Source organism: Diaporthe batatas, assembly GCF_019321695.1.
Source record: "Diaporthe batatas strain CRI 302-4 chromosome Unknown Contig00011, whole genome shotgun sequence".
NCBI lineage: Eukaryota > Fungi > Ascomycota > Sordariomycetes > Diaporthales > Diaporthaceae > Diaporthe > Diaporthe batatas.
Window position 1 is genome coordinate 465,211 of NW_025408558.1, and position 16,057 is coordinate 481,267.

General features: G+C 21.2%; 1 protein-coding gene across 1 annotated transcript; it reads right to left on the reverse strand.

The window, feature by feature from the left end:
• Positions 1-173: 173 nt before the first annotated feature.
• KVR01_009170 (uncharacterized protein) lies at positions 174-1,652 on the reverse strand (the record flags this gene model as incomplete). The annotated part of the gene is made up of 1 exon (XM_044789568.1): positions 174-1,652. The coding sequence occupies one exon, from the start codon at positions 1,650-1,652 to the stop codon at positions 174-176; it is 1,479 nt and encodes a 492-aa protein (XP_044641672.1).
• Between the last annotated feature and the right edge of the window lie 14,405 nt (positions 1,653-16,057).

Below are 16,057 nucleotides of genomic sequence, written 5' to 3' on the forward strand. Positions count from 1 at the left end.
TCCAAGAGGGATGATGACATATGCTTCGCACTGGAAGACACCAGGAAGAGACACAAGGAGCAGACACAAGGAGCAGGCGAAGTGTGCAACCCGACGAGGCTGACTCAACACTCAGACCAAGGTTCAGACCAGGGCTCAGACCAGGGCTCAGACCAGGTTCATCACACAGACAATCACTCTCCTCTCCGGTTAAGAGGGGCGCGAGCACGTACACCTTTGTAGTACTCGGGCCAGCCATCCTTACCCAGTCGTCGATAAATTAACGACACTCGCTCCGACGACAGATTGTCATCTGTCGGGAAGAATGTCTTCTTCGCCGTCGAGCGCTTGGCTTTCTTGTCCGCCTGCGACAGGGGACAATTGGCACAACCACTAGGACGCGAGAGGTACTGACCAGTCCGCACAAGGTAGCGCGGAGTGTCGTCCTCCTTGACCCAATCGCAGGAACCACACTTGACCTCAACGGTTTGGCCAGCGGGACCATCCCGAAAGATGTTCTCGTTGGCCCAAGCGGCGTTCTTGCGCATGGCGTTGGTGATGCTCTTGAAATTGTCATCAACCACTTTTTGGAGGTTCTGCCTGAGGATACCTCTGACATACTCACGAACCTGGGGGTCTGGCGAATTAGCAAGTTTGCCAAACGCCATCCTCGAGCCGAGGCCATTTCCCTGAGCAAGGGGCAGAGCAACATTCAGACCAACCGGAGCCAGTTCTGAAGAGTCTGCCACAGTCCCCTCGGGCAGCCACTTGATCAGGTCATGGACCTGAAGACCACGAAAGATGAGGGAGAAATACATCTCCCCGATGTTCAGAAACAAGCTGTCGTCACCGGACTCAGGAAATACACCCTCATCCGGCGCGAAACCCAGCTTGAGAATCTTCGCATTGTTCATCTTATCCTCGTCAACCTCATCAACCTCATCTTCGAACGCCCTCCACGCGCGATAGACGAGTTGAGTGCAGTCGATGTTCTTCGCGTTGCGTCGGTGTTCGTTCGCGCGGACCAAAATGGTGCGCGTACTGTTGTCACCGCCGCCGGCCTGTCCGACGTAGACCCGATACCACTCCCAGACTTGACGCTCATCATCCCACATGAAGATGAGGTACCAGCCTGATCGTTGGTGCCGGTAGTCTTCCTTCATGCTGTGAAGGAACTCGGGATCGATGGCCTTGCCATCGACCACACAGTTCTTCCAGACGAAGTCGTCAGCACATTTCTCGAGCAGGGCAAAAAGCTTCTCACTCCCCTGATTGTCAATAAAGGACTGGTAGCGATACTCCTTGGCCCCGCTCCTGTGGAGTCGTGCCTTCGCGAGCATCGCGTCCCAGACCTGTCGATGTGGAGGGCGACTTGCGTCTACCTCCACCTTGGCCTCCGCTTCCATCTTGAGGAAATCGTGGATGAGGTAGGACACACGAGCGTCCAACTCAGCCTCGCTCTCCCTCAGAGGTTGCGGCAGGATTTCGAATATGTCATCGAGCATTTCGTCGATGAACTGGGTCCGAAGTCTGCGAGAATCCTCGGGGCGCAGAGACTTGCCCTTTGCCCGGAGATGCTGCAGCCATTCAGAAACGTGGGAGGACAGGGCCTCCTCCTGCATGACCTGAAGGTCAGCGTCGCTCCCAATCTCAACAGACTGCACGGGGGCCATGTTGGATTGCAGAAAAAAGGGCTGGAAAAAGAAGAAGAAGGTTGTCAAGATACAGGGGTCAGTACAAAGTATTGAGACAAGTGCTCAGAAGTTGTATTCTCGACAGTGTTGAAGCGGCGCTGGAGAGGAAAAGAGAAGACCGGAAGAATTGCCTTGGGCTCAAGAATCTTGGGGTTCTGCCGCAGATGCGTTCCTCCTCTGTCTGAGAGGAAGGCGCACACCTGGCTTGCCTAGGCAGATGCGCGCTCTTTCCTCACGGAGTGGGAAGGAGCCACCACAATGACCTCAGCAACAGCCACCACAGTACCACAAGCACCGCGGGCCAAGCCAGACTACCAGACCAGTCAAGTGACAGAAACATGGCCGCTGGGTTGTCTATCTTCCAGCGTTACCGGAGAATCGTCGAGCCTAGCTAGCCCTGCTGGCCCTCCACAAGAGCACCCACCCCTTTGTAAGTGGTAGCGCGTGTAGCTTGAAGCCGCTGGAGATTTAAAGATGGGGGGTGGGTTGATGGATGGGAAGGAAGTCCTTTCCCATGCGGTAACGGTCCCCGATTACAGTCTAGGGCTACAGTGCAGCCATTCCGCGAGTGCCCCGACACCAAGCACTTGACCAGACAACTGGGCAGCTGTGCAATTTTCGGGAACCTGCTGCAAAAGGACCCAAGTGGTTCCCAATCATTGCATTGAGAGCTAGGAACTTCCACATGAGCATTACTATAAGGAGGGACCTCTCGCAAGGTGCTGTGTGTAGCACTGGCTGCCCAAGTGGTGACTTCACGTAAGACTTTGCCTGTAGCAATATGGGAGACACGTTCCTGACGCATATACGCCTGGGTACCTCTCATGTACACTTAAAATGGCTCAAGCATGCACAATAGCCATCCCCATCTCACTGCTGATGTCTTCGATGTTATGGACTTGTAGTGTGGTTTGGATGGACTTGGGTCACAGGATCCGGGGATCCTTGCTTTTGTGCCTTGGGCTCACAGCCACAACCAGCATGCACCAAAACAACCCAGATGGACAATAGTTCCAGTATAATCATATCTATTATATAGTGCCCAGAGCCCATGGACAATGTAGTGCAATTTCGTTGCACCTATGCTCAGTGCCAGCATAAGGGCAATTGGTGTTTCTAAGCAGTTTAGTTAGTATCTAGGTAGTCTAAAGGTTCTAACATCTAATATTTACATGAATTTAAAATTCTGATAGCTATTTGATTGTGTAGAAACCATTTAGTTGTTTCTATTTTATTACCTTGCTATTACTCAATTTAACAACACAGCCCTCCTTGAACACTAGGACTGTCTGAGTATTATCACACCCCAAGTAGTCGGCATCAGCTGGTCAAGGCTCTAGATAATCAGGCTGATTCCTCAAAAGCTTCACCTAATTCATGTCAAGAATGCGAGGCAGCACCCTTAACAACAAATGTGTTGGCTGCGGATCATCAGCGTCTTATTAGAGGGCCTCCGCATAGAGCCAACGTCCACTCACCCAGCAATTATGTCCACTCACCTAGCTTTTTTCGACCACTCACCCAGTATCAATTTTTCTAAGCAACTCCCTCACATTCATAAGTACCTTCTAAGTCAGCACTAAGGACTTTACATTCTCTAAATTTTCGATATTTTCGGTACAAGCCCCTCTAGACCCCTTCTAGCACGCCTTCTAGGCCTTCTAGCCTGCACGCATTCAGGTACCAACTGAGCGTTCAGATGCCAACTGAACGCTAGAGGGATAGAAGGCTAGAAGGTTAGTTGTTAGATTCAACACCATGTCACGGGTGATTTTATGGTGAAGTTGTAGTTCTTGATGATGTTGTATTGCTTGTTCTGTCCTGTGGACTCCCTGTATTGCAGGGGTTGGTTTTGTCACACTAAAGAGTGGATGCCTCAGGCATTCACCGTAGCGGTCCGTAAATCTACCGTGAATTTATAGTAAACCGTCATTTAACGGTAAATTCACCATAAATCAGTCATTCACCATACTTTCATAGTAAACCATCATTTAAATAACGGTTTACTGTGAAAGTATAGTAAATAACTGATTCACGGTGAATTTACTGTTAAATAACGGTTTACTATAAAAGTATAGTGAATGACTAATTCATAATAAATTTACCGTTAAATAACGGTTTACTATAAAAGTATGGTGAATAACTGATTCACAATAAATTTACCGTTAAATAACGGTTTACTATAAAAGTATAGTGAATAACTAATTCACTATAAATTTACCGTTAACGGTAAATTCACAGTGAATCAGTCATTCACTATACTTTTACAGTAAACCTTAGTTTTTATATTTAATATTAGTAAAGTCTATACTTCTTCTAGCCTTCTAGCGCCACTTCTAGCCTTATAACCTTCTTATATTTTAGCTCTCTAATATTTAATTAATATTTAAATACTTAATTAATATTTAAATATATATAAATTAAAAAATAAATTAAAAAAAATTTAAAAAAAGTTTATATTAAAAATATTAAAAATTTAAAAAATTTTAATTAAATATATAATTTTATATAAACTTTATATATAAATTGTTATATTAAATAAATATTTAAAAAAAATTAAATAAATAAATATTAATTTTTTTATATAAATTTATTATTATTTATAAATTTATTTAAATTTTAATTATATTATATTTTTTTATATTATATAATTTTATTTTTTAAATTTTATATATAAAGTTTTTAATAATTTTATATATATTTTTATAATATAAAAATAAAAATATTTTAATTTTTTTTAGGCCGTCCTTAAATCAGCTATATTTTTTCATTTTTGGACATTTGTGGTGTGTAGGATTGTGGTGGTGGTGATGGTGGTGATGATGGTGGATGGTGGTGGATAGCTATGGCACGTGGGGGCATGGCCGATCAGATTGCGGGCGACTGGCAGGTGGCTGCTTACGTATGCACCAGAATCCATTTCTTTTCACAAACTTTCAGACATGCAAGTCAAAATATAATGATTTCCACAATATAGTCACACACGTGATCTTGTTCATATTAGGACACCAGGACCGCCATTTCAAGGCGCCCGTTAATCCAAGGAGCCTCGCCGTAGTGATTAGGGTGCTGAGGTACTGAAACACTCAAACGAGTAAAAGAAATACACACACTTCGGAGATATCTTCTATCTGTGACATACACTCATTGCTTTACACAATGATCAGGCATGCAGAGCGCCTCCAACTAGATGCCAGTGGTCCGCAGCCGGTGATAGATGTCTTGTTACTATACATTAGACCCTATCTACATTCTTGACGCACTTAGAGATTATCGAAAAGCTATAATAGCTTGCTTGCCTTCCGCCATAATCTACCACACACTAAAGGCTACCATACCCTACCTACCTTTAATCACACCCACCTTTAGTTATAATTTACTATATAAATAAAGAGTATTTAAATAGCTATAACTTAATTAATTCTTTTTATATATATTTAATAATAATATAAAAATAATTATAAAAAGTTATTTAATTATTTAATTTAATTAAATATTAAATTAGATATTTATTATATATTATAATTTATTTTAAAATTTTTAACTTAAATATATTTTAATTATTTTCCTTTTTTTTAATTTTAATTTAAATTATAACTACTTTTAATATTTTAAAATTTAAAAGTATATTTAAAGGTTTTATAATAAAGTTTTTATTTTTATTTTAAATATAATTATAAACTTTTAATTAAAATTAAATATATTTTTAATATTTAGTTTTATTTTAAACTTTTTTAATTATAAAGTTAGTATTTTTCTTTTAATAAAATAATTTATACTTTTAATAAATTAATTTTATTAATAATTTTTAACTTTATATTTAATTAATTTATTATTTTTAAAGTTAAAATTAAAATATCTTTTATAAAATATTAAATAAATATTTATATATTTAAATATATTTTTAATAATTTATTTAATAATAGATTTTTAAACTTTAATAAAATATTTAATAAAGTTAATTTTATTAAAAAATTTAAATTTATTTAATTATTTAAATCTTTTATTACTTTATTAAATACTCTTTTAAATATATTAAATATTTTATTATTAAAAATTATAAGTTATAAAAGGTATATATTAAAAGTTAATAAAGGTAGATATTATATTTATAATATATAGTTATAAACTTAATATTTTAATAGTTATTATAGTTATTAAAAAGTAAAAGAATTATTTAAAATTTATTTTTATTTTATATTTTATTAATTATAAAATAAAATATTTTATAATTAATTAGTAATATTTATATTATTTATATATTTATTATTAAAGATATTAAACCTTTATTTAAAAGGTATAATTTATTTAAATTATTTAATAAACTATTATATTTATAACTTTTAACTATTAAAATAATATTTAAAAATAAATAAAACTTTTAATAATAATTAAGTTTATTATTATAATTAAAGTTTAAATAATATTCATTTTAATTATTATAAATTAATTATTAATACTTTTAAATATAAATTTATTATAATTTATAATTTAATTAATTATTTAACTATAAATTATAAATTTTAAAAAGTATATATATTACTTTTTTAATATACTTTTATTTATATTAATTATTAAATTAAGTTTTATTTAATTAAAGTCTTTAAAATAATTAAATAATTAATTAATTATTTTAAAATATAATTATTAAACCTTTCTACTTTTATTTATAATTTATTTTTAATTAAACTTATAAATCTTACTTTTAAAAATATTAATTTAGTTTTTAAAAATTATATATTATTATTATTTTTAAAGATATTTATAATAAAGTTATAAATAAAAGAAATTATTAAAATATAATTTAACTTCTTTTAATAAAAACTTTAAATTATAATATTCTTTTAAAAGGAAAATAGTTATTAAATAAATTAAAATTATTAATTAAAGGTATTAATATTATTTAAATATTTTAAAAAGGTTTTTAATATATTATAGTTTTTAATTACTATAATTAATATAATATTATTATTTTATATAAAATTAATTATATTATTTATTTAAAATTATATAGTTTTAAAATTTATTTATTTACTTTATTCTAAATATTATAATGAATAATTTAATTAATAATTTATAAAAGGAATTAAGGATTTATTAAACTTTTATTTTAAAAAATAATTAATAAAAGGTTTTTATTAAACTATATTATTAATTTAATTTATAAAATATTAAATAATATTTAAAATATATAAAATATTAAAATTATTATTAATTAATTATAAAAATATTATAGTATTTATAAAATTAAGTAAATAAGTGTAAGTAGAATACCCTTACTTTAGGTGTAAAAGTGTGACTAAAGGTGGGTGTGATTAAAGGTAGGTAGGGTATAATATCTTAAAGAGAGATTTCCTTGAAGGAACTGCTGTGTAGGAGGTTACCTTAGAAGATATTGTCTTGAAAGAGGTCGTCTTGACTGAGGTTGTCCTAGAAGAGGTTGTCCTAGAAGAGGTTGTCCTAGAAGAGGTTGTCCAGGAAGAGATTGTCCTAGAAGAGGTTACCGGTGTATCCTAGAAGCCATCACCCATGGGAGCTCACCCAGTTGGCACTGTCCTAATGGATTAATACAATGTACGGTAATGCCGATGCCGTGCAGAAAACTCCATCCAGGATTGTACTTTCGCGCAGTGTCATGTTACTTATAAGAAGGTGTTGGCTACTAGTAGGCTTTAGCTATATTGTATTTTTTGTTTAACTGTTTATTTATTTATTATCCTCTTAGCTTTTAAACTAACGTACCTAGCTAACATTCCGACCGCCCCCGAATTCCGACCACTTAATTTAGACTTTTACACCCTGCTATTAAGACGAAATAAGGTTCTATAACCTTAACTCTAGACTTATAAAATAGTATTTTAAATCTATTATTTAATAAAAATACTTAAAAAACTATTTTTAATAATAATAGTTAGTTAAAATTGAAAGATTTAAATATTAAAATTTATTTATAAATAATTTTAAAGAATTTAATAACTTTAACTTTAATTTTAAAGTTATACTTTTTAATTATATTCTTTAATAAAAATAAGTTTAATATTATATTTTATAGTAAAATATTTTTAAAAAGAATTTTAAAGTTTAAAGATTTTAAATATAAAAAAAATGAAAGTTTATATATAAATATTAATATTTTAATTTTAATTTTAATTTAATTATATTTATTTAAAAAATAATTATAATTTTATTTTTTATAAACTTTTATTTAATATTATTATTCTTAAATTAATTAAAGTTTTATTAAATAATTATTAATAATATTTTTAATTTTTTTATTTTTTATAAAAGTATTTTTAATAAAATTATAAATTTATTTATTTTATAAAAATTAAAATAATTATTTAAAAATATTTATTATAATATATTTAATTATCTTTAATATATAAATAGTTTTTATAATTTATATTATTAATATTTATTAAATAAAACTTAATATTAATATAAATATAAATTTTTAATATTTTATTAATAATTTTTAATATTTTTAAATATTAAGTTTTAAAATATTTTTAAAATTCTATTAATATTTTTATTTAATAATATATTTAAAGTTTATTTTTAAATTTAAAATTAAAGTTATTATTTTATTAATTATATATTTAAAATAAAATTATAATATAGATTATAAATTATTTATATTTTTAGTTTTATTATTAAATTAAAATAAATAATTAAAGTTTTAAAAATAAAATATAATATATCTTTTAAAAATTAATTTAATTAAGTTTATTATATAAAACTTTTATAATAACTTTATAATTATTTATAATACTATTTATTATTAAAAGATATCTTTCTATATTAATATATTAAGCTATATTTAATTAGTTTTAATTAATATTATTAATTTATTAAAGATTAAAACTATTATAAATTATAAGTTAGTTTAATATTAATAAGTATTATATATAAGTATTATTAAAAGGGCTTTACTTTATATAAAGTTTTATAGTGCTAATATAGGTAGATAAATAGTAATAATAGTTAAATTTCTAAAACTAAGAGTATTTTAAAAGGAGCACTTTAAATATCTAATATATAGTTAATAAAGCTATATATTAATATTAATATTTTTATTTTTAAGAAGAGTAAGTAATTTAAAAGAAAAACTTATTACTTTTATTTACTTAATTAAGTAAATAATCCCTAAAAATAAGATATTACTTTCTAATTATTTAATTAAATAAATAATTTAGAAAATATTATTACTCTTTAAAATTTAGTTTTAAAGAGTATAATTATCCTTTTATTAATATAAATAAATATTACTTTTTTATTTTATATTAATAACTTTAAAGCTCTTTATATTTAGTTACTTTTAATAAGTAAATTTAAATTTTCTTTTAATAACCTTTTAAAATCCTTTTAAAATACCTTTAAAGAATACTCTTTTAAAACTAAGGTTTAAATTATATACCTCTTTTAGTTTATTTTAAAATATTAAATTAAACTATAATTATATTTAAGGAAAAGTATTTCTATAAATTTAATAAAAGGTTAAAAAGCTATAAAGGGTAAGTTTTAAAACTCTATTTTAATACTTTTCTTTAATATTTATTATTTTAATATTACTTTTAAAGGATTTTATTATTTATTATACTTATTTAATTATAAAGTATTAAGTAATTTTAAAACCCTTAAAGTTAAGAATATTAAAGAAAAGTATATTATTAAAAAGAAAATAAAGTTTATAATATAACTATTAAATATAATATTCTTTATTTAAATTATATTAATAATATTACTTTTAATAAATTTATTAAAAACTACTTTAATAATAATTTAAATAAAAATAGTTATTATACTTACTATAATTAAAATAGTAATATTTATATAAAAATTCTTAATATTTTAGTTTTAATTACTTATTATTTATATATTTTTAAAAGAATTAAAAGTATAATATTTTAATATTTATACTTTAAATTAAAGTATTTTAATATAAAATTAACTATAAGCTTTATATTAATAATATATATAATTATTTTTATATATATTTATTAGGATAGTAATTTTAAGTTTATAATTATTTTAATTTTTTATAAAGTTTATTAAAAGTATATTAATAAAATATTACTTTTTAAGTACTTTAATTAAATAATAAATATTTAAAGGTTATAATTAGAATAATAATTTTAAAAAGAATAACTTTAAGAAGAGTAGTTTTAATATTAACTTTTAAAATATTAATTTAAATATTAAAATTAATAAAGAGGTTATTAAGGTTAACTTTAAGGAAAGTAATTTTAAAGATTTTAAGAATAATTTTATAATTTAATCTTTATTTTTAAAGTATTTTTAAAAGTAGATTAGTTAAGAAATTAGTTTTAAAGTTTATTATTTAAAAATTTATTTAAGATTTAAACTTAAATTAGTAAAATTAAATAATACTTTAATTAAAATATTATTTTAAGGAGTAATTATAATAGTTTATTACTTTAAAATAATTTTTAAAGAGTAAGGTTAATAAGTTTTATTTTAAAATATATTTTTAAAGAATAATTATAATAATTTATTATTTTAAAATAATATTTATAATAAATATAATATTTTATATTATTTAAAATATAATAATAAAGCTTTATAAAAGAAAGTAATATATTATTTTAATTTTAAATAAGTTATTTCTTTTAATATAAATTATAAATTTATTTTTATTTATAAGTTTTATAAAAATATTATTTAATTTAGTTTTTATTATTATATTAATTAAGTTATTATTACTATAAATCTATTTTATTTTACTTATTTCTTATTACTTATAGGATTAATATAATATTATAATATTAATTATTAAATATTGTTTAGTAATAATTTTAAATTTAATTAAATATTTATATAGTAATAAAAGTTTATATAAATAATAAAAGGATTTTTAATAATAATAACTTTAAAATAATAGAATTAAAAGTAGTTTTTAAGGTAATACTAATATTAAATTTAATTATTATTTTATATATCTTTAATATTAAAATATTATAAGTAACCCTTTTATACTTTATTAAACTTTAATAAATTAAATTAGTTAATAATTTAAAATTATTATTATTTAATTTTTATTTTTAAATATAATAATAAAACTAATTTATAAACTTAAATTAGTAATATTAATAAATAATTTATTTATAAATATATATAGTTTTAATATATTTATATTAAATAGAATATATTTTAGTCTTTAATTAGTATTATTAATCTATTATTATAAGTAAGTATTTAGCTATTTATAGTTACCTTTTATAGAGTTTTACTATAACTATACTATTATAAATAATATAAATAAAGCTTTTAGTTAAAATATTATTATAATCTATATTACTTTAATATATTATAATCTATATTTATTTTTAATTTTAAATTTTATATTATATAGATTTAAGTAATATACTTTATCCCTTTTAAATAAGGTTAATTATTTAACTAATCTATATAATTTTATAACTATTAAAGTTTAAGTTATTTTTATAAGTAAGAAAGATAAGCTTTTTAACTTTTAACTTTATAGTATATAATTAAAAGTCCTTTTTTAAAATACTAAATTATAAAGTATAAAAGTATTATTTATTTATATTTTAATAAAATTAAAACTAATTATATTACTTATAGTAATAAATAGGTAAGAGTTATATAAAAATATAACTATATATAACTCTTTATATAAATAAAGTTAATAAATTATAAACTAATATATACTTAATTTTATAATTTTATAAAATAGTTTTAAAATTTAAATAATTATTTTATATAAATATTTATAAGCTATTTTTAATAATACTTAAATAAGGATTTCTTTAAAGTTTAGTTTTTAATTATATATATACTTATATAATATTATATAATATTAAAAACTATTATTCTAAAAGTATATTTTCTAATATTAAAGTTAAAATTAATCTTATATTTATATATTAAATTATTAATAATTAAATTAAAATATATATTTTATTTTTATTATTATATTTTTATATAATTATTTTTATTTTTAAATAGCTTTATAAGTATACCTTAACTTTATATATAAAATATACTTTAAATATTTATATATTTTAATAAAAGTTTTATTATATTATTTAAAATTAATTACTTTTATTAATTAATTTTTATAACTTTACTATTATAAATATATTAAATAGAGTACTTAATATTATAATAATACCTTTATACCTTAATTTTAAAGTAAGTTTATAATTATTAATCTCTTTTATATAATATAATAATTTAATTTATTCTTTAACTTTAAAGGTCTCTCTTTCCCTATTATATAAATAATATTATATTACTTTAATTTTAAATATTTAGGCTTATATTTATTATTTAACCTCCTTAATTATTATCTTCTTTATATTAATTTTTTATTTATTACTTTTATATACTATTCTTTTTATATACTTTTAATAATATAATTTAATATATATTAATTTAAATATTTTAAATATATTTCTATTTAAATAATTATATTATAACCTTTTATAAAACTATTTTAAAAGGTTTAATTTAATTATACTTTTCTTTTATATAAAAATATTACTTTAAAGTAAGAGTTAAAATACTTATATAATATTTAATTTATATAGTAATTTTAAAGTATATTCTATATCCTTATATATTTAATTATTATAAAATATTTTTATAACTTTTAAATTATTTTAACTTTTAAAATATTATTATTATTAAGGGTAAAAATTAATTATTTTAGGATATATATTAAAATAAAGAGAGTTAGTATTAATTTATTTAAGTTTATAATATTATTTATTATTTTAATAGCTATTTATAAAATGACTTTTTTAATATAAATATATTTAGTTTTATTTATAAGATCTTAAATATATATTTTAATAGTTTATAGTATTTCTTTATTTTATTAATTAATTAATATACTTTTATTAGTATTTATTTATATTTTATTCCTATAATTTTAGTTTTATTATAGAATTTAATAGAGCTAAATTAGGTTTTTATATTATAAATAATATAATTAAATAGTTTTAAATAAGTATTTATTTAAATTTATTAAAATACTTTTAAACTATTTTTATAAATATATTTTAAAGAAAAATATATTCTAAAAGTTTATTTTTATTAATAATATATAAAATTAACTTTTATTTAATAAATATATAATATTAATAATAATAATATAATTAAAATTATAATTATTTCAAATTATAAATTTAAATTATTAAAAGCTTAATAAATATATTTAATATTAATAATAAAATTTTATAATAGATTTTATTACTTTTAATTTATATTTTTATAACCTATTTATATAAAGAGCTTATATAGTTAGTCTATTAATAAATAGCTAAACTATTTATATAAGTATTAAAGCTTTATTTTTATTAAATAGAATATAGTACATTTTAAACTATATTTTAAAAAGAATTATAGATATTTAAACTTTATAATTAAAGGTATTAAAACCTATTTTTAATATAAACTATTTTATTAATTATATTATAAACCTTAATATTTAATTAGTTTAAATTCTTAAAAATAGTAGAAATAGTATATTAAAGTTTATAATATAAAATAGGATTATATTAAATATTATTTTAATTATTATAAATTTAATTAATATTATATATTTTAAAAGTAATTTATATCCTACTTTTTATAAAAATATTAAATTAAATATTTAAATCTTTTATTATAATATTTTAAATTATTATTTTTAATAATTAAAACCTTTATTATATTTATATTTAAAATAATATTTTAAAATATTATAATAAAATAATTTTAAATAACTATATTTATTTTTAAACTTTATTTAAATTTTAAAATATTAGTTTTATTAATAAAGTAATAAATAAATATTTAATTCTTTAAATAGTAAATAAAGTATTATTTATTACTATTATTTTATTAGTTTTAATAGTTATTATTATTTTTAATTTCTTTTATTTCTAAATTTATACCTTTTATATTAATAACTTATACTTTAAAGTATTCTTTTAATTACTTTAACTTTATTTATTATTTTTATTTTTTATTAAAAGTTAAAAATTATTATTTTATAGTTTTCTTTTAAATTAGATAATTAATTAACTAATATTTTTACTTTTATATATAATATATATTTTTAGTTTTATTATATTTTTATTATATATTAGAAAATCTTTTTATAATATAGTTTTTATAATTCCTCTTTAAAATAATTTTAGAAACTATTTTTAAATCCTTTTATTTTAAAATAATAGTTAACTTTATTAAAGTAATTAAAATAGTTTATAATATTAATAATTTATATATATTATTTTTAAGGTATTATAATATATATAAAGCTTTATTTTAATTATTTAGTTAAAGTTATATTAAGGAAATTATAATTTATTATATTAACTTTTATATTTAGTTTAAATATTATTAATATTACTTTAAATTTTTATAATTTATAATATACGTTAATAAAGGTAACTTATAATTATTTATTTATATTTTATAATAATTTAAGTACCTTTTAAGCCTTTATTAAGGTATTAAATAAAATTTAAAATAGTTTTTAAATATTTTATTAATATTATTATTATTTAATTTAATAGTATTAAGTATACTATTAGTTTAGTTATTATAATATTATTAATAGTTTATTTTAATATTAAAATAAAATTAAATTTTTAAATAGATATTTTTAAATATATTATTTTTAATATATTAAATTTAGTAATTAAATATTAATTTAAATATAATCTTTTAAAACTATTTTAAATTCTAAAAGTTAATTTTATAAGTTTTATATATATAAAATATTAAATAGACCTTAATATTAAGTATATTATATATTTATTTTATATAATATTAATTTTATTATATAGTTTAATAAACTTTATTAACTTATTTAATAAAATAATATTATTTTAAAACTTTTAAAAGGAGTATATTATAATTATTTATTTTATTAGTTTATTTTAAAGTATAATTCTAATATTATTTATTCTAAAATAATTATAATAGTAAAAGTCTCTTTAAAACTATATATATTTAAATTAATAGTTTAAACTTTATTAGTATTATATACTATTATTATTTCTATATTTCTAAATTTAAGGTAGTAATTATCTTTTAGTAATTTCTATATAGAGTTACTTTTAAAAATACCTTTTAAATTATAACTTTCTAAGTAATATTATTTATCCTATATACTATAAAAGTAGATTTAACTATATAATATCTATTTCTTACCTATTTAACTATTTAAATAAATTCTTTTAGACTATAATTTCCACTAATAATTATAATATATTTAAAGTTAACTTTTAATATATATTCTATTATATTTAAGTATATAATTTATTTTTATAGAATAATCTTATTAATTTTTAAATACCTTTATATTATAATTCTTAAAGTTATTAATAAACTTTAAAAATAAATTATAATTAAAATACTTTATTATAATATATTAATATAAATAATATATTATAAAATATTTAATTAATTAATATTAAAATTAAAGTTATTAATAATTATATTAATATTAACTAACTAATTAAATTATAATAAAATTAAAAGTTAAATTTTAATTACTTTAATAATTTAATTAAGTTTATTTTATAATTAAGTTTTAATATTTAAAGGATTTACTATTTTAAATATACTTTATATTTTATAAAAGTACTAAAAGTATAAAAATAAAAGTAATAAAGGATAGAATATTAAGGGAAGGTAAAGAAAAATATATATCTATTAGAATTAAGGTTTTTAAATAGTAAAAGTAATATTTAAGTAAATAAATTACTTCCTTTTTATATATATATTATAATACTTTTAAAATTAATAAATTAATCTTATTAATTACTTAAAATTCCTAACTATCTTTAAATAGCTAATTAAATAAACTAATTAAATAAATTAATTTTACTAAATACTTAAAAATTCCTACCCTAGTAGAAGTATCTTTTTAAAGGTATTTAATTAATATACTCTAAAATTAATATATAATATATAACTAATAGAGGGTAAGCTTAATATATTAAATTTCTATAATAGATAGTTAATATCTCTTTTTTTTTATTAATTTATAACTATTATTAACTACTAATTAGTATTAGAAGGGCTTTACTTTATATAAAGTTTTATAGTGCTAATATAGGTGGATAAGTAGTGGTAATAGTTAGATTTTTAAGAACTAAAAGTACTCTAAAAAGGAGTACTCTAGGTACCTAATATATAGCTAATAAAGCTACATACTAATAAGTATTAAATTTATTATATAATTTAAGTAAGTTAATTAAAATAGGTAAAGATAAAGTTATTATTCTTTTAAAGGTTTTAATTTTACTTTATAAGTAAATATTTATTTATTAACTTTATTATATTATAAGTAAAACTATTTAAAAATAGTCGTTTAGTTTATTATACTATTAAATTAAAAGATA